Below are 20,585 nucleotides of genomic sequence, written 5' to 3'. Positions count from 1 at the left end.
TAAAAGTTGTCAATGACTGATCCAAAAATGTATGATTTAAAGAGGAAAGTCTAGTTAAGATTTTTTTTAGTTTTAATGTCTTGTTATAAATTTATATATTCATTCCAGTAGTACATTCACGTCATTTGAAAGGTAGTAAGAACCCAGTAACAGCAAGTTTTTTGTTTTTGATCCTAGATGACACAGAGAGAATGTGTGTAAATATTTAAACCTGGATCATGGCCAAATACTATCAGTGTTTGTCATCTTTTTTTCAGTGGAAGCCAATTTCACTTAATAGTGCTAAATGATGATACTAATCTAAGTCATTTTGGCAAATGGTAAATTACAAAATTTTACTGAGAATGAGAAAAACTAAGTGGTTTATTCCTCTGAGTATTTTTTTGAAAACTTCCTTCTGGATCAGTAATACTTTAATAATAAAACCATCTAGCAACAAGGTAACCCTGGTTGAAGGGTTAACATATAATTATTAACATATAATATATTATTAGTTTCAGAGGTAGAGGTCACTGATTCATCAGTCTTATATAATGCCCAGTGCTCATTAAAGTTGGATGGCAGTAAAGGTTAGGACTTATCAATATGACACTTTTCTGATCTATTGCTATCTGTGCTGTCCATTTAGACTTGTTATATGTCATCCTAATCTTAAAAAAATAAATTTCCAAAAATAGATCAACAAAACAAAAAGGGAGTATACAACTTGCAATGTCTCCTTGTGTCTTGTGCCTCCCACACACAATTGTAAACTAAGCATGTGGTAACACAGTCCAGTAGTATGTGAGAACTTTGATGGTTGTGCATCGTCCATGTTTTATAGAGCTGGAAGCTTATATAATTTGAGAAATACTTCTTAAGAAAAAGAGTTTAAAATTTCAAGTACAAAATTAGGGCTCCCTGCTGAGCGGGGTGCCTGCCTCCCTCCACCTCCTGCTCCCTCTGCTTGTGCTCTCTCCGACAAATAAGTAAAAAAATCTTTTAAAAAATAGTAATTGAATTTGAACTCAGGTTGAGTGGAAGGGCATGTCAATCCTGGAAGTGGCCTCTTGAAATGTCTTAATGTATAACTTAAGAGTACATTGGCCTGAGTTAGTCTCAACCAGGTTTACTCCATATCCTTTATTCATGCATGTACTGGCCTAGTCAGGTATAAGACATGCAAATGAAATTTAAAGCCAAGTAGCTTTTATTTTCTTGACTCATTTAGAATATGACCATATCCCAGAGGCATGTGAACACACTTAGTTGTAAATATCCAACATTTAAATTAAATTCCAATACTAAAACTATCCAAGAGTTAAAAAATAAATGAAGTTAGAGGATAGTCAATTGGCAAGAAATATAGATACAAGATACATTGTGCATCAAACCCTAAAGAGTCTTGCATCACACCGTAAAGATTCATGAACTATGTCAAACTGAGGAGCATGGAGTTAAAGGGATATATTCTCTACTACATTTTGCTAAAGACTACATTCAGTTATATGAATAGCAAGGAGACTCACAAGTGTATCAGTAAGTAAATAGACTGTAAACAGAAAGATTAAGGAACAAAAATCTTCATGGTACAGATATAATAACAACTTAAGAACTGTTGAGGCTTACTCTCTTCAAATTAATGACTCCAATTCTTTATAACAATTAAAAAATAAAAAGGAGAAATCATAGAATCAAGGAAAAAAGAGAGAGAATGTGTGGGAGGAGGCAAGATGGCAGAAGAGTAGGGGACCTTGTTTCATCTGGTCCCTTGAAGTTAACTGGATATCTGTCAAACCATTCTGAACACCACAAATTCAGCCTGAAATGTACAAAAATGTATTTGGAACTCTACAAGTAGAAAAGCGATTGCTTTTTTGCAAGGTAGGAGGTGCAGAGTCATGAATCTGCAGTGAGATATCAAAAGATAAACAGAGTGAAGAAGGAGCCTCCATAAGCTGGCCATGGAAAGTGGTATAACCCCAGAGCACCAAACTGGAACCCTTAGAAATCTGCTCTAGTGGGAGACATCTCTTTATGAAAGGGGACGAAAAAGGCAGAATTCTAAGTGAGTCATTGTGGTCTCAGAATCCCAGGAGACACAGAACGAATGGGGGTACCCGAACCGGTACAGTGCCCAAGTAGTGGAGCAAGGAAACTGGTTATAGTCAGTGAGCCAAGGAGGGGACTTGCAGCTTAGGTCACTGTAAACCTTGAGCTGGGCTGGTTGGGTGACCAATTTCTGCCTGAGTACCCTAAAAAGGACTGGAATGCACAGGCCATTTACAATTCCCCTGGAGGAATGAAACAGCTGCACTCATGGCCTGGCAACAGCTCTCAGGGTAGTGGCAGCCCCTGGAAAGGACATTAGGGCAACACCCAGCGGGTGTTCGGAGCAACAGACCATAAGTCTGCAACTGCTCACATTCCCAAGGCAAACAAAGGGCAGTGACACTTGGGAGTCGGGGAAGATTACAGTGGGCATGCATGGCAAGAGTCTGTGGAGTTTGGCATAAACAAAGGTGAAGACTCTCTCAGAAGGTTTAATGAAGATGGGGGGATCACGATCTTTTGGCTCTGGGCCACTTACGAAAGAAACTGAGGAAGACAGAAAGAAATGAAAAAACATTCTGTGCTTATGGATTGGAAGGATAAACATTATGAAAATATCTATCTTGCCCAGAGCAGTCTACACATTCAGTGTAATCCCTATCAAAATACCATCAACTTTTTTCATAGAGCTGGAACAAACAATCCTAAAATTTGAATGGAACCTGAAAAGACCCTGAATAGCCAAAGGAACGTTGAAAAAGAGGGGGGAAAAGGCTCTTGACATCACAATGCCTGACGTCAAGCTCTGTTACAAAGCAGTGATCATCAGGACAGTATGGTATTGGCACAAAACAGAAACATAGGTCAGTGGAACAGAACAGAGAACCCAGAAATGGACCCTCAACTCTTTGGTCGGCTGATCTTCAACAAATCAGGAAAGAATATCCAATAGAAAAAAGACCATCTTGTCAATAAATGGTGTTGGGAAAATTGGAGAGCCACATGCAGAATAAGGAAACTGGACCAATTTCTTACACCATACACAAAAATAAAATCAAAATGGATGAAAGACCTCAATGTGAGACTCCTAGGAATCCCATCAAAGTACTAGAGGAGAACACAGGCAGCGTTTGCTTGCCTTGACCTCAGCCACAGCAACTTCTTGCAAAACACATCTCTAGAGGCAAGGGAAACAAAAGCAAAACTGAACTACTAGGACTTCATCAAGATAAAAATCCTCAAAAACAAAAATAAAAGATAAAAAGCTTCTGCATGTCAAAGGAAACAGTCAACAAAACTAAAAGGCAACCTATGAAATGGGAGAAGATATTTGCAAATGACATATCAGATAACTGGCTGGTATCCAAGATCTATAAAAAATTTATTACACTCAGCACCCAAAAAACAAATAATCCAGTCAAGAAATGGGCAGAAGACATGAACGGATATTTCTCCAAAGAAGACATACAAATGGCCAATAGGCACATGAAAAAATGCTCCACGTCACTTGTCATCAGGGAAATACAAATCAAAACTATAATGAGATACCACCTTATGCCAGTTACAATGGGTAAAATTAAGACTGGGAACAACAAATGTTGGCAAGGATGTGGAGAAAGGGGAACCCTCTTACATTGTTGGTGAGAATGCAAGCTGGTATAGCCACTCTGGAAAACAGTTTGGAGGTTCCTTAGGAAGTTAATAGAGCTGTCCCATGACCCAGCAATTGCGCTACTGGTTATTTAGCCCAAAGATACAGATGTAGTGAAAAGGGGCACCTGCATCCCAATGTTCATAGCAGCAATGTCCACAATAGCCAAACTGTGGAAGGAGCCAAAGTGTTCTTTAACAGATGAGTGGATAAAGAAGATGTGGTATATATACAATGGAATATTACTCAGCCATTAGAAAGGATGAATACCTACTATTTAATCGACATGGATGGAACTAGAAGGGATTATGCTAAGTGAAATAACTCAATCAGAGAAAGACAATTATCATAAAGTTTCATTCATATGTGAAACATAAGAAATTGGTCAGAGGATCATAAGGGAAGGGAGGGAAAACTGAATGGGAAGAAATCAGAGAGGGAGACAAACCATGACAGACTCTTGACTTTACGAAACAGAGGGTTGCGGTAGGGGAGGTGGGTGGGGGGATGGGGTAGGTGGGTGATGGGCAGTAAGGAGGACACTTAATGTGATGAGCACTAGATATTATATACAACTATTGAATCACTGAACATTACACCAAAAACTAATGATGTACCATATGTTGGCTAATTAAGTAAATTTAAAAAACTTCTGTTGTTTCCTTCAAAATAAAAAAAAAATAATAAAGAAGAAAGACAAAATGTTCCAGAAACAATTTGTGAGCCACAGATCTTACAGCCAGCACTTACATCACTGCTAAAGATAAAGTCCTAGAGTTTGTAACTCACAAAGAAAACCATATTTGTATGGGCATGTTTCTTTCTCTTTGCTTTGTATGTCTATATAAAAGTGCTTTATCATCTTAGATTAAGTCTTTGATATTCTTAAGCATTTGCTTTGACATAAGAACTTTAAGATCAACTTGTCAATTAAAATTTTTGAAGTGATTTTAATTGTAATTCCACTGGATTTTACAGATTATTTTTGGTCAGAATTGGTCTTTATCACATATAATCTTTTCAGCCATAAGCAGGTGTGTCTGTATTTTAATCAGGTGTTCACTTATGTTGGTCAGTAATGGTTGGTACTTTCTTCTCAACTTTATTGCATATCTTTTGCTTATTTTCAGTGAATAGTTACATACAAATTTTGCCAGAGAACAGAAAATAGAAAAAAGGCACCTAACTTATTTTATAAGGCTAGCATAATCTTGGTAGCAGTCGGGACTTGTTAGCTGTTAAGCCCAAGTAAAGTAATTGACTTTTCTTAGGTAAGAATACAGATGTAAAAGTCTTAAATAAAATAAAAGCTAGTTGAATACAGTAGTATATGTTTGTTATTACAAATTTCTTCATTGAATAATAAGGACCCATTGTAAAAGCATCATGACACTCTTAGATAAAAAGAAAAAAAACACAATTATTTCAAATGATGTACACCGAAATTGCTTCCAGTTTTTCATTGTTATAAGTAATGCTGTCATTGCCAATCTTTAGACAAACATTGTCACATCATTTCCTTAACATTTTCTGAAAGTATATAAAGGCAAATTTTAAATATTAATACATTGTTTAAGATGCATAATAAATAAACTTTTCCTTAGAACGTTCATATATTAAATATTACAAGCTTATAGACCAAGAAGCAAAATTGAGGTTATTATATAAGTACTTGTATATAACAAAAATACCCCAAACTTCCATTAATCTTTATTAACTAAATTAGAAATACAATAATTGAGTAATGTTGATAGTATGAGTTTACAAATGTAAATAATGGAATTTTCTTTTGGGGGAATAACATTTCACTTAAATTAGGGCCAAAAGTTGATGTTCCTTTATTAAAAAAATCTATTGCAAAATGTTCATCTATTAATGCCTGTGATAAGATTTTATGTATTTCACTTTTGCAAATTTCTTTCCTCATAGATAGATACTGCCACATATTAATATCAATTCATGGGCATATGGTTTTAATTGACTATATTCACTAATTAGATAAATAGATGAATAGAATTTTTATAATTCTATTAACTAAAAGACTTAATGCCATTTAGCATGTTATTTTATTATAGATTAATCACTTCCAATTAAATTCCTCAGATGCATAAATAGACTTTGGAATATGGAAATTTCTGTTGCACTTACATCAGGTTGAAAAACACCACTGTGGACCAAAATCAGAAAATATATTGCTGCAGGAATTTGTATAGAATAGAGATCTGCTTTTATTTCTTCACAATTCAGGAAATGTATAACACAGCCTGACATTACTTGCCAGTCAAAAAAAATGGGAGTTATCATTGAAATTACTTTATCATACTATTAAGTTTCATGTGTAAGTACTATTTTTGCCTTGCAGTTTTAGGTTGAAATATTTTTAAGTCTATAGCCATTTAGAATTAAATAAGAGTGGTGAGCTCAATTCTTCCAGCCATTTAAAAATGTAAACACCATTTTTAACTTGAGAACTATACAAAAGGCAGTCTATAATTGGCCCGTAGGCCATACTTTATGGACCCCTGCTCTATAAAATCTTATATTCCCAGTAAATCTAAGTGTCTGATTCTCCAAAACTGCAACCAGTAAATATTCCTTTTCATAAAATTATGTTAATTCCAGTATAGTTAACAAACAGCGATACATTAGTTTCGGGTGCACAATATAGTGATTCAGCAATTTTGTACATTACAGGTGCACATCCTGACAAGCATACTCTTAATCCCCTTCACCTATTTCACCCATCCCCACCATACGCCTCCACTCTAGTAACCATCAATTTGTTTTCTATATTTACGAGTATGTTTCTTGTTTTGTATCTTTTTTCTTTGCTCATTTTTGTTTCTTAAATTCCACATATGAGTGATATAGTAAGATATTTCTCTTTCTCTGATTTATTTCACTTACTGTTATACTCTATAGTTCTATCCATGTCATTGCAAATGGGCAAGATTTCATTATTTTTTTATTAAAGGTTTTATTTACTAGAGAGTGAGACAGAGAGCTTAAGCGGGGTGAGGTGGGGGGAGAAGCATAGGGAAAGGGAGAAGCAGACTCTCCACTGAGCAGGAAGCCCAATGCAGGCAGGACTCATGACCTGAACCAAAGGGGATCGTGACTTGAGCCAAGATCATAACCTGAGGCTAAGGAAGATGCTTAACCAACTGAGCCACTCAGGATCCCCAAGATTTCATTATCTTTTTAATGACTGAATAATATTCTCTTGTGTGTATGTACATCTTCTATATCCATTCATCAATTGATGGATACTTGGGCTCCTTCTATATCTTAGCTATTGTAAATAATGCTGCAGTAAGCATAAGGTGCATGTAAAACCTCTGAGTTTGTGTTTTTTGCTTTCTTTGGGTAAATACCCAGCAGTGGGACTGCTGGATTGTAGGGTAGTTCTATTTTTATTTTTGTGGAACCTCCATACTGTTTTCCACAGTGGCTGAACTAGTTTGTGTTCCCTCCAATAGTGCAATAGGATTCCTTTTTCTCCACATCCTCGCCAACGCATGTTGTTTCTTGTGTTGTTGATTTTAGACATTCTGACAGATGTGAGATTGCGGTTCGATTTGCATTTCCCTGATGATTAGTGGTGTTGAGCATCTTTTCATGTGTCTGGTTGGCCAGCTATATGTCTTCTTTGGAGAAATCCATGTTCATTTCTTCTGCCCCATTTTAAATCGAATTATTTGTGGGTTTTGGTATTGAGTTGTATAAGGTCTTTACGTATTTTGGATACTAATCTTTTATCAGATATGTGATTTGTAAATATCTTCTCCAATTCAGTAGGTTGTCTTTTAGTTTTGTTGACTGTTTCCTTTGCTGTGTAGAAGTTTTCATTTTCATGTAGTCCCAATGGTTTATTTTTGCTTTTGTTTTCCTGGCCTCAGAAGATATATCTAGAAAAATGTTGCTATGGCTGTCAGAGAAATTACTGTCCTGGATCTCTTCTAGGATTTTTATGGTTTCTGGTCTCACATTCATTTCTTTAAAAGATTTTGAGTTTATGATTATGTCTGGTGTAAGAAGGTGGTCCAGTTTTGTTCTGTTACAGGTTGCTGTCCAGTTTTCCCAAAACCATTTGTTGAAGAAACTGTGTTTTTCCAAATGCATATTCTTGCCTCCTTTGTTGGAGATTAATTAACCAAGAACACCAATAAACATGGGTTTATTTCTGGGCTCTCTATTCCACTCCATGGATCTACGTATCTGTTTTTGTGCCAGTACCATACTGTTTTGATTCCAGCTTTGTTGAAATCTGGGATTGTGATACCTCCAGGTTTGTTCTTCTTTTCAAGATTGCTTTGGGGGGCGCCTGGGTGGCTCAGTGGGTTAAGGCCTCTGCCTTCGGCTCAGGTCATGATCTCAGGGTCCTGGGATCGAGCCCCGCGTCGGGCTCTCTGCTCTGCGAGGAGCCTGCTTCCCTCTCTCTCTGCCTGCCTCTCTGCCTACTTGTGACCTCTCTCTGTCAAATAAAAAAAAAAAATCTTTAAAAAAAAAAAAAAAAAAAAAAAGATTGCTTTGGCTATTCAGGGTGGTTCGTGTGGTTCCATACTGATTTTAGGATTATTTGTTCTAGTTCTGTGAAAGATGCTGTTGGTATTTTAAAAAGGATTGCAATAAATCTGTACATTGCTTTGGGTAGTATGGACATTTTAACAATATTGATTCTTTTCCTCCATGAGCATAAAATATCTTTCTATTTGTTTGTGTCATCTTCAGTTTCTTTTATCCATGTTTTATACTAAGGGTATTGGTCTTTTACCTCCTTGGTTAAATTTATTCCTAGGTATTTTGTTCTTCTTGCTGCACTTGTAAATGGAATATTTTTCTTAATTTCTCCTTCTGACACTATGTTTTAGTGTATAAAAAAGCATCAGATTTCTGTATATTGATTTTATATCCTGTGACTTCACTGAATTCATTTACCATTCCTAGTAGCTTTTTTTTGTAGAGTCCTTAGGGTTTTCTCTATATAGTATCATGTCATCTGCAAATAGTCTGGGTTTAACTTCTTCCAATTTGGATGCCTTTTATTCCTTTTTCTTGTCTGACTGCTGTGGCTCATACTTCCAGTACTGTGTTGAATAAAAGTGGTGACAATGGATATCCTGATCTTAGGAGAAAAGCCTTTACAATTTCACCAGTGAATATGATATTAGCTGTGGGTTTTTTTTTATATATGGCCTTTGTTATGTTGCAGTGTGTTCCCCTAAACTTACTTCGCTGAGGGTTTTTTTTATCATGAATGGATGTTATACTTTGTCAGACCCTTTCTCTGCATCTATTGATTTTTTTTTAAAGATTATATTTATTTATTTGTCAGGAAGAGAGTACAAGCAGGAGAAGTGGCAGGCAGAGGAGGCAGAGGGAGAAGCAGACTCCCTGCTGAGCAAGGAGCCCGACATGGGCCTCGAACCCAGGACACTGGGATCATGATCTGAGCCAAAGGTAGATGCTCAACTGACTGAGCCACCCAGGTGTCCTAATCATATGATTTTTATCTTTTCTCTTGATGTGATGTATCATGTTGATTGATATGCAAATATTGAACCACCCTTGAATCCCAAGAATAAATTCCACTTGATCGAGGTGAATGATTTTTTAATGTCTTGTCGGATTTGTTTGGTGATATTTTGTTGAGTATTTTTACATCTATGTTCACCAGAGATATTGGCCTGTGATTTTCTTTTTTTGTAGTGTCTTTATCTGGCTTTAGTATCAGGGTAATAGCAATCTCATAAGTGAAATTTTTATTTTAAATTATTTATTTATTTGACGGAGACACAGCAAGAGAGGGAACACAAGCAGGAGGAGTGAGAGAGGGAGAAACAGGCTTCCCACCAAGCAGGGAGCCTGTTGTTGGGCTCGATCCCAGGACCCTGGGATAATGACCTGAGCCAAAGGGAGATAGACGCTTAATGACTGAGACACCCAGGGGCCCCTCATAACTGAATCTGGAAGCTTTCCTTAGTCTTCTGTTTTTGGAATAGTTTGAGAGAATACGTATTAATTCTTCTTCAAATGTTTGGTAGAATTTACCTGTGAGGCTGTCTGGTCCTGGACTTCTGTTTCAAGGGAGTTTTTGTTTGTTTGTTTGTTTTTAAAGATTTTTATTTATTTATTTGAGAGAGAGAGATCATAAGTAGGCAGAGAGGCAAGCAGAGAAAGAGGGGGAAGCAAGCTCCCTGCTGAACAGAGAGCCCAATGTGGGGCTCGATCCCAGGACCCTGGGATCATGACCCAAGCCGAAGGCAGAGGCTTAACCCACTGAGCCACCTAGGTGCCCCTTTTGGGAGTTTTTTGATTATAGATTCTATTTTCATTGCTGGTGATTGGTTGACTCAAATTTTCTGTTTGTTCCTGCGTGACCTTGGGAAGATTATATGTTTCTAAGAACTTATCCATTTCTTCTGGATTGCCCAATTTGTTGGCATAAAATTTTTCATCATGTTTTCTTATAATTCTATTCTTTGATGTTGGTTGTTATTATCTCCTCTTTCACTTATGATTTTTTTTTATTTGAGCCCTCTCTTTTCTGAGTCTGGGTAAAAGCTTATCAATTTTGTTGATCTTTTCAAAGAACTAGCTCCTGGTTTCATTGACCTGTTAACCTGTTTTTTTAGTTTCTGTTTCATTTATTTCCACTCTAATCTGTATTATTTTCTTTTGCTGTTTGGGGCTTTGTTTCTTCTTTTTCTAGCTCCATTAAGTATAAGTTTAGGTTGTTTATTTGAGATTTTTCTTGCTTCTTGAGTTAGACCTGTATTGCTATAAACTTCCCTTAGTTAGAAGAGCTTTTGCTTCATCTCAAAGGTTTTGGAATTTTATTTTTTCATTTGTCTCCATGTAATTTTTTATATCCCCTTTGATATTTTGGTTGACCCACTCATTGCTTAATAGCATATTATTTAATCTCCATGTATTTGTGTTCTTGATAAGTTTTTTTCCTTGTGTCTGATTTCTAGTTTCATAACATTGTGGTCAGAAAAAAAAATGCATAATATGTGTTCCATCTTTTTGAATTTGTTGAAATTGTTTTGGCCTAACCTTGTGATCTGTTCTGGACAGTAATCTGTGTACACTTGAAACAAGTGTATTCTACTGTTTTAAGAATGAATGTTCTGAATAGATCTGGTCCAGATCCATCGGTTAGATCCATCTGGTCCAGTGTGTCATTAAAAACCACAGTTTCCTTGTTGACTTTCTGTGTGGATGATCTACGCATTGATGTAAATGGGATGTTAAAGTACTCTTGTATTATTGTATCACTATCGATTATTTCCTTTATTAGCTGCTTTATGTATTTAGGTACTGCCGTAGTGGGTGTGTAAATATTTACCATGATTATACCTTCTTTTTTGATTATTCCCTTTATGATTATACAGTGTCCTTTTTCCTTTATTACAGCCTTTGATTTAAAACCCATTTTGTGGGGCGCCTGGATGGCTCAGTGGGTTAAGCCTCTGCCTTTGGCTCAGGTCATGATCCCAGGGTCCTGGGATTGAGCCCCGCATAGGGCTCTCTGCTCGGCGGGGAGCTTGCTTCCCTCTCTCCCTCTGCCTGCCTCTCTGCCTGCTTGTGTTCTCTGTCTGTTGAATAAATAAATAAAATCTTTATTTAAAAAGAAAAAAGCCCATTTTGTCCAGCATAAGTATTGCTACCTCGGCTTTCTTTTCACATCCATTTGCATGATAAGTGCTTTTCCATCCCTGCAATTTCAATCTGCATGTGTCTCTGGTCTGAGAAGAGTCACTTCCAGGCAGTATATAAATGGGCCTTGCTTTTTTATCCATTCCATCGCCCTGTCTTTTGATTGGAGCATTTTGTCCATTTACATTCAAAGTAATTGTTGATACTTTTTGTCATTTTATTACTTGTTTTATGGCTATTTTTGTAGTTCTTCTCTGTTCCTTTATTCTCTTGCTCTCTCTCATGGTTTGCTTGCTTTCTTAGCTATATATTTGGATTCCTTTGTCTTTATTTTCCGCATATTTTATTGCTAGTTTTTGATTTGTGGTTATCATTATGTTTATATTTAACATCTTTTGTATATCTCTGTTTAGTTGATGGTTGCTTAAGTTTGAACCCATTTTATTTTTTATTTATTTTTTTTTAAAGATTTTATTTATTTATTTGACAGACAGAGATCACAAGTAGGCAGAGAGGCAGGCAGAGAGAGAGGAGGAAGCAGGCTCCCTGCTGAGTAGAGAGACCGATGCGGGGCTCGATCCCAGGACCCTGGGATCACGACCTGAGCTGAAGGCAGAGGCTTTAACCCACTGAGCCACCCAGGCGCCCCTTGAACCCATTTTAAAAGGACTACATTTTTACTCTTTTTCCATCCCTATTTTATGTATATGGTGCCCAACTTTACATCCTTTTATTCTGAGGTCCTTGATTGATTTTTATAGATTTTTGAATTTTAATGCCTTTTTGCTATCTATTTTTTCTTTCTCTTGCCTGTGGTCTTTCCTTTCTACTCAGGGTTCCCTTTAACATTTCTTATAGGGCTGGTTTAGGGTGATGAATTCCTTTAATTTTTGTTTGGAAATTCTGTTTCTACTTCTATTATGAGGATTGCTATGCTGGATAGAGTATTCTTGGCTGCAGGATTTTTTTGTTCAGCACTTTGAATATATCATGCCACTCCCTTTTAGCCTACAAGTTTCTGCTGAAGAATCACTAATAGTCTTATATGATTTCCCCTGTATGTAACTGCTTTCTCTTGCTGCTTTTAAAATTCTTTTATTTATTTTATTTTGTTTTATTTTTGCCATTTTAATTACTTTGTGTCTTGATGTGGACTTCTTTGGGTTAAGTTTTGGGGGGAATCTCTGTGCCTCCTGAATCTAGATTTCTGTTTCCTTCCCCAGATTTGGGGAGTGTCCAGCTATTATTTCTTCAAATAAATTTTTGACCCCTTTTCTCTCTCTTCTCCTCTGGGATTCCTATAATGTAAATGTTATTATGTTTGATGAGGTTGTTGACTTCCATTTTTCTATTTTCATTAGTTTTTCCCCTCTCTCTCTAGTCAGCTTGATTGCTTTCAATTACTCTCTCCTGCAGGTTCCTGATCTGTTCTTCCACCTCCACTAGCCTGCTCTTTAGTGCATCTAGTGTATTTTTTTTTTATTTCACTTATTGAATTCTTCATCTCTCATTGGATTTTTGTTTTCTCTTTTTTGAAGGTATCACTGAGTTCTACTTTTCTCAAGTCTGTTGAAGTCTAGTGAGTGTATCTTTATGACCATTACTTTAAATTCTCTATCAAGTATATTACTTATCTCCATTTCATTTAGCTCTCACTGTGATTCTGTCTTGTTCTTGTGTATGATGTTGGGGTCTCTTTCTCTCTCCTCTCTACATCTGCATTGTCCCTCCTTCCTGGAGACAGTCCTGTGGGTCCATGTGGTTCCTGACAGCATCTCCACCTTTCCTGCCCTCTTTAATGTGACTTCTCTGCATTTACCTGTAGAGAGTCTGGTCTGCCAGTCTTTGGATCATTTCCTGGGTTACTTACACTGATGGGGATGTTACCTAGTTGTATTCACAGGATGAGGTGAGCTTATGATCCTCCTATTCTGCCATCTTCCCTGAAGTCTCTGCAACCAGTGAATATTCTGAACTTTTAAAAACTTAAACAGTTTGAAATCACACTTTCTCAATTGCATTTATTTGAATATTAATAAAGTGAAATACCTCTCTTGAGTATAGGCCATTTATATTTCTTCATTGTAAACTGGTTGTTTGTATTCTTTCTCCATTTTTTTAGAGATTTATTTATTTATTCTAGAGAGAGAGGGAGAAGGAAAGAGAGACCTTAAGCAGACTCCCTAATGAGCAGAGAGCCCAATGTGGGGCTTGATCTCACAACCCTGAGATCATGACCTCAGTTGAAATCAAGAGTCAGACACTTAACTGACTGAGCCACCTAGGTGCCCCTTTTTCCATTTTTATTGCACTAGTATTCCAGCAATCTTTTGCACACCAAAAATAGTTCAAAATAGTTTTTAGTGGCTATACCTACTTTAGTATTATTTTACACTGCTTTCTCCCACACATCCAGTGCAAGACTCCTTCCATATTCAAAGATATACCATTGCCTAACAGAACTGTTTTTTAATCTTCTGTATATATATATGCACCAGATACTAATTCTGTCCCTTTTTGTCTATTTTTCCTCTTATTTGTCCTTCAAGACCCAGATCAAGGATCAATTCCTTCTCTTTAGCTCCAGAGCAAATATCTGTGCAAATATCTGTTATAAAACCTATCACACATGATGTAATTAACTGTTGTTCACAATGGTCTGTCTTCCCGCTGGATTGACAGCTTCCTGAGACATGGAACTGTAATTGACCCCTATATCCCAGAACAATGCCTAACACTTAGTAGGCGCTGATTATTTGTTGACTGTAAGAGTTCAAGATTAGTAATATGAATAATGTTAACAAAATAGCATGTGCCAGATACATAAATATCAGAGACAAATTTGTATAGTTGTATTTCTTGCAAAATGCTTGTCATAATATGATATATAATTTAATTTTGAAGAAGTCATCTTGGACATTAAAATCTCACCAAAGAACATAGCAATAAATGTTTTTATTTCCTGACAAAACTGAGTATGTCAAACCTTTGGTTTAAAAAATTGTCTTTTTCCCTGAAGAATTAAAATAACTTACTTAAGTAATGCTATTAGGTATAGTTATAATCTACAATTTAAGAAAATGTTCTTATACTAGAAAAGAAAACTGAGAGAATTAAAACACAAAAAATTATTCATCAGCCATGTCTGTTTTGTAATCGGAACAGTAAGCTCTTTTGTTCAAAATCTTCTTTGTAACCTGACCAACATTCATTTGGATTAATCTTTTATTTTGCTTTATTTCCAAAGGATATCCATTACTTTGCACTAGATAAGGGTGAATTGGCACTAGCTGAAGTGGCAAGAAAAAGAGCTAGTGACATTGATGCAGAATCAATAACCTCTGGAGTTGGTAAGAATTAATGCTGGTTTTTTAAATGCTTTTTGTTTCAATCAATACTTACTCAGTATCATTTTATATTTATGTTTGTAAGGCACAGTTGGTTAATTTGAATTGCTTTCTTTGTAAAGAAAGTGACTTTTAAAAAAGAATTAAGCCTGGGATGTGAGGGCGATCTGGCTGCGACATCTGTCACCCCATTGATCGCCAGGGTTGATTCGGCTGATCTGGCTGGCTAGGCGGGTGTCCCCTTCCTCCCTCACCGCTCCATGTGCGTCCCTCCCGAAGCTGCGCGCTCGGTCGAAGAGGACGACCTTCCCCGATAGAGGAGAGGACCGTTCTTCGGTCAAGGGTATACGAGTAGCTGCGCTCCCCTGCTAGAACCTCCAAACAAGCTCTCAAGAATTAAGCCTGGGTAAATAGTACAGTATGGAATATGTAAGTGGGAACTGTGTTGATATAAAATTAATAATCACTGATTAATCACCATTTAGCAAAAAGTCAAAAAGGCACTGTATTTATAAGACTTTGGGGGAAGAATTTATCGTAAGTGCGGTTATTAATGTTAGCCAACACAGAAATTTATATAGTTATTTATACACATAGACATGTCATATCTCAAAAGAATTCTGTCCTATATCAAAGTATTTAACATGGAATTTTAGGTTTGATGGGTGACTTGTTTTCTTTTAGAAGCTACTAGTCATTTTACAGTGTAGTCTTCCAAAGAAGACCAATCAGAAACCTAAATTTAATCTAAAGGTCCACTCAAAACTTTATAATATATAAAAATGATAAGTTTTAAAAACTATTACAATAGCAACATGAGCTTCCTTTTTCTAAACTTAGCTTGTCTAGTGTGACTAAATCTGGAATTATTGATCTCTGGACTTTCCAATTCCTATTCTTCCTGGTATTTACTATTTCTAGATTAGGCAAAGGACCCTCAGAATTGTAATCTAATTCACTTCTTTGTGGAACTCCTAAGAAATGAAGTTTTAATAGATTTCTACTTTGTAAGTTTGCCTCAAATTATTATAACAAGCCTCTCTATTGATTGATCATCTTTGTTTTTACAATGCTGTTGGCATCCAAAAGGAGCAGTTGTTAGCTTCTCTTTAACAATGGAGGTTTTGCATTTTAAAACTATTTAAAGTTACTAAGGGTGAAAAGGAAGGTGAAGAAATTATCACACAATTTCAGAAAAATTAAGAAACTCCACTATTCACCAGTATGCTTTCTGTGCCCTGTGAATGCTTTGATTGGATTACTATAGCCAGCTGATAGTTCCTAGCCAAAGAGCCTTTTTGAGCCCTGCCTCATTTCTGGCAAATATCTTTCTTCATTGAAACCCTGTTCCTCCCCACTTTTCAGCCTTTTTTTCAGGCCTTACCCTTTGACCTTGATTACTTTCCCTTAACAAAGATACCATTCAGTCACAACAGTAACTATCAAGAGGTGAACATTCAGATGGATGTTCTACCCCACTTTTATTCTAGAAAACGGGTGACTCTCATTCAAAATTAGAAAAGGAATTAGGAAAGAATCTCTAGTTTCTTAATGGTAGTTTCTGTCTAGTTCTTCCATATAGCCCACATCATGCTGGGGAAAGCTAGTTTTCTGTCAAGTTTCTTCAATTTAGTTCAACTCTGTTCTCTCAAACATTTCTGAAAGCAGTTAAGTTTTTGGCTTTCAAAAGTGTTCTTTGATGCAAGCAAGAAGATATATTGTGTAAAATAACAAGAGTATTCAAGTTGAAGTATTTCAAGGGCACCTGGGTGGCTGAACAATTTGAAAGTTTTTTTATTTAAACTTTTTATTCTAGTATAATATACATACACAAAAGCATACAAATCATAATCTTGACTCAACAGATTTTCACAAAGTAAACATTCTTGTAACCATTATCCAAAGCAAGTAATATACATTACCAGGACCACGCATGGCCTCTCATATCCACTTTAAGATACTGTATCCCAGCCCAACTGTCTTTACTTACAACACTGTAGATTAGCTTTACCTTTCTTTCAAAATTTAAATAAGTGAAATATATATTATTCTTTTGTTTTGGACTCCTTTCACTCAACTTTATGAAGTTCTTTTATATTGTTGTAAATGTTTGTAATTCTTTTTTATTGCTATGTAATAGTAATCCAACAGATGAATATATACAATTTTATTCATTCTATGCCAGATATTTGAGTTCTTTGAAGTTTGGGGCTTATTGTGAATAGTGTTGCTATGAATGTACTTGTGTTTATCTCTCAACAGATGTATACACAGATATACTGGGTATATGCTTAAAAGTGGATATGCTTGCTCCGTCCTCACTGATGTATGATAAGGTCTCTCTTTTGCATTTTAGCCATTCTGGTGGGGAAGGCAGTACTATTTAGTAAATGTTATAGTATATATATAGAGAGAGTGTTCCTGGGCTCTCTACTTCGTTGGTCTCTTTGTACTTGCACAAATATCTGTGTTTTGTTTTTTTTAATTGAAGTATAGTTGACACACAACTATAACTATCATCTATCACCATACAATACTATTACAATATCATTGACTAGATTCCCTATACCTTTCATCCTATGACTTCTTCACCCTGTAACTGGAAGCCTGTATCATCCTCTCCCCCTTCACTCATTTGCCCATCCCCCACCCACAACCCCTCTGGCAACCCTCAGTTTTTCTCTGTAATTATAGTTCTGTTTCTGCTTTTTGTTTTTTAGATTCCACGTATTTATCTATGTCTGACTTACTTCACTCAGCATATTCTCTAGGTCCATCCATGCTGTCTCAAATAGCAAGATGTTACTCTTTTATGGTTGAGTGTGTGTATGTATATGTGTATGTGTATATACACATTTATCTATTCATCTGCACATGGATACTGGGTTTGTTTTCAAAATTTGGGTATTATAAATAATGCTGCAATACACAGGGGTACATGTATCTTCTCAGGTTAATGTTTCATTTTCGTTAGTTAAATACCCAGTAGTAGAGTTACTGACCATACAGTATTTTTAACTTTCTGAGAAGCACCCATATAGTTTTCTACAGTGGCTCTACCAACTGACCATCCCACCAAGAGTGCATGAAGTTTCCTTCATCTACTCTTCCTCAACAACACCTATTTTTTTGGCATTTTGATTAGAGCCATTCTGACAGGTGTAAAGTGATATCTCATTGTGGTTTTGATTTGCATATTCCTGTTGGTTAGTAATGTTGAGATCTGTTTCACGTACCTGTTACAAGCCATCTGTTTGTCTTCTTTGAAAAAAAAAATCTGGAAGGTACTCTTTCCATTTTTTTTATTAACATATAATGTATTATTTGCCCAGGGGTACAGTTCTGTGAATTTTCAGGCTTACACATTTCATAGCACTTATGATAGCACATATCCTCTCCAATGTCCATAACCCAACCACCCTATCCCAACCCCCCCACCTCCCAGCAACCCTCAGTTTGTTTTGTGAGATTAAGATTCTCTTATGGTTTGTCTCCCTCCCAATCCCATCGCATTTCATTTTTTCCCTCCCTAGCCCCCATGACCCCGCCCTGCCTCTCAAATTCCTAACAGAAAGATCATATGATATTTTTTTCTCTGAATGACTTATTTCAGTTAGCATGATACCCTCTAGTTCCATCCACGTCATTGCAAATGGCATGTTTCTTTGGATGGCTGCATAGTATGCCATTATTTATATATCCCATCTTCTTTATCCATTCATCTGTTGATGGACACCTAGGTTCCTTCCATAGTTTGGCTATTGTGGACATTGCTGCTATAAACATTCGAGTGCACGTGCCCCTTCGGATCACTACATTTGTATCTTTAGGGTAAATACCCAGTACTGCAATTGCTGGGTTGTAGGTAGCTCTATTTTCAACTTTTCCAGGAGCCTCCATGCTATTTTCGAATGGCTGCACCAGCTTGCATTCCCAATAATGTAGGAGGGTTTCCCCTTTCTCCACATTCTTGCCAACACCTGTCATTTCTTGACTGGTTAGTGTTAGCCATTCTGACTGGTGTGAAGTAGTATCTCACTGCAGTTTTGATTTGTATTTCCCTGATGGCAAGTGATGTTGAGCAACTTTTCCATGTGTCTGTTGGCCATTTGGATGTTTTCTTTGAAGAACTGTCTGTTTATATCTTCTGCCCATTTCTTGATTGGATTCTTTGTTCTTTGGGTGTTGAGTTCAGTAAGTTCCTTATAGATTTTGGATACTAGCCCTTTACGTAATGTGTTCTTTGTGAATATCTTCTCACATTCTGTCAGTTGTCTTTTGGTTTTGTTGACTGTTTCCTTTGCTGTGCAAAAGCTTTCGATCTTGATAAAGTCCCAGTAATTCATTTTTGCCCTTGCTTCTCTTGCATTTGGCGATGTTTCTAGGAAGAAGTTCCTGTGGCTGAGGTGAAGAGGTCGGTGACTGTGTTCTTCTCAAGGATTTTGATGGATTCCTGTCTCACATTGATGTCTTTCAAGCCATTTTGAGTCTATTTTTGTGTGTGGTATAAGGAAATGGTCCAGTTTCATTCTTCTGCATGTAGCTGTCCAATTTTCCCAACAAAATTTGTTGAAGAGACTTGTCTTTTTTCCGTTGGACATTCTTTCCTGCTTCATCAAAAATTAGTTGACCATAGAGTTGAGGGTCCATTTCTGGGCTCTCTCTTCTGTTCCATTGATCTATGTGTATGTTTTTATGCCAGTACCATAATGTCTTAATGATTACAGCTTTGTAATAGAGCTTGAAGTCTGGAATTGTGATGCCACCAACTTTGGTTTTCTTTTTCAACATTCCTCTGGCTATTCAGGGTCGTTTCTGGTTCCATATAAATTTTAGGATTATTTGTTCCATTTCTTTGAAAAATTTGATGGAATTTTGCTAGGGATTGCATTAATTGTGTAGATTGCTTCAGATAGCATAGACATTTTCACAATATTTGTTCTTCCAAACCATGAGTATAGAATGTTTTTCCATTTCTTTGTGGCTTTCTTGATTTCTTTCATGAGTACCGTATAGTTTTCTGAGTACAGATTCTTTGCCTCTTTGGTTAGGTTTATTCCTAGGTATCTATGGTTTGGGGTGCAATTGTAAATGGGAACAACTCCTTAATTACTCTTTCTTCTGTTTTGCTGTTGGTATATAGAAATGCAACTGATTTCTGTGCATTGATTTTATATTCTGACACTTCACTAAATTCCTGTATGAGTACTATCAGTTTTGGAATGGAGTCTTTTGGGTTTTCCACATCAAGTATCATGTCATCTGCAAAGAGTGGGAGCTCAACTTCTTCTTTGCTGATTCAGATGCCCTTAATTTCTTTTTGTTGTCTGATGGCTGAGGCTAGGACTTCTAGTACTATGTTGAATAGCAGTGGTGATAGTGGACATCCCTGCTTTGTTCCTGACCTTTGCAGAAAAGTTCTCAGTTTTTCCTCATTCAGAATGATATTTGCTGTCGGTTTTTCATAGATGGCTTTGATGATATTGAGGTATGTACCCTCTATCCCTACACTCTGCATAGTTTTGATCAAGAAAGGATGCTGTACTTTGTCAAATGCTTTTTCAGCATCTATTGAGAGTATCATGTGGTTCCTGTTCTTTCTTTTATTAACGTATTGTATCACATTGGTTGATTTGCGGATATCGAACCAATCTTGCAGCCCTAGAATAAATCCCACTTGGCTATGGTGAATAATCCTTTTACTGTACTGTTGGATCCTATTGGCTACTATTTTGGTGAGAATTTTCACATCTGTGTTCATCAAGGATATTGGTCTGTAATTCTCTTTTTTGATGGGATCCTTGTCTGGTTTTGGGATCAAGGTAATGCTGGCCTCATAAAATGAGTTTGGAAGTTTTCCTTCCATTTCTAGTTTTTGGAACAGTTTCAGGAGA

General features: G+C 36.5%; 1 protein-coding gene across 1 annotated transcript in view; it reads left to right on the top strand.

Moving 5' to 3' along the window:
- LOC111148096 (WD repeat containing planar cell polarity effector) overlaps positions 1-20,585 on the top strand; it is a 445,955-nt gene that overhangs the window by 292,285 nt on the left and 133,085 nt on the right. The window contains exon 14 of the mRNA XM_022504499.1: positions 14,592-14,694. Coding sequence (XP_022360207.1) covers positions 14,592-14,694 — 103 coding nt within the window. The remainder of the gene's footprint in view (positions 1-14,591; positions 14,695-20,585) is intronic.

Source organism: Enhydra lutris, unplaced genomic scaffold (genome assembly GCF_002288905.1).
Source record: "Enhydra lutris kenyoni isolate GAN:26980312 unplaced genomic scaffold, ASM228890v2 scaffoldscaffold18, whole genome shotgun sequence".
Classification (NCBI taxonomy): domain Eukaryota; kingdom Metazoa; phylum Chordata; class Mammalia; order Carnivora; family Mustelidae; genus Enhydra; species Enhydra lutris.
This window is presented reverse-complemented; position numbering and strand designations above follow the sequence as displayed.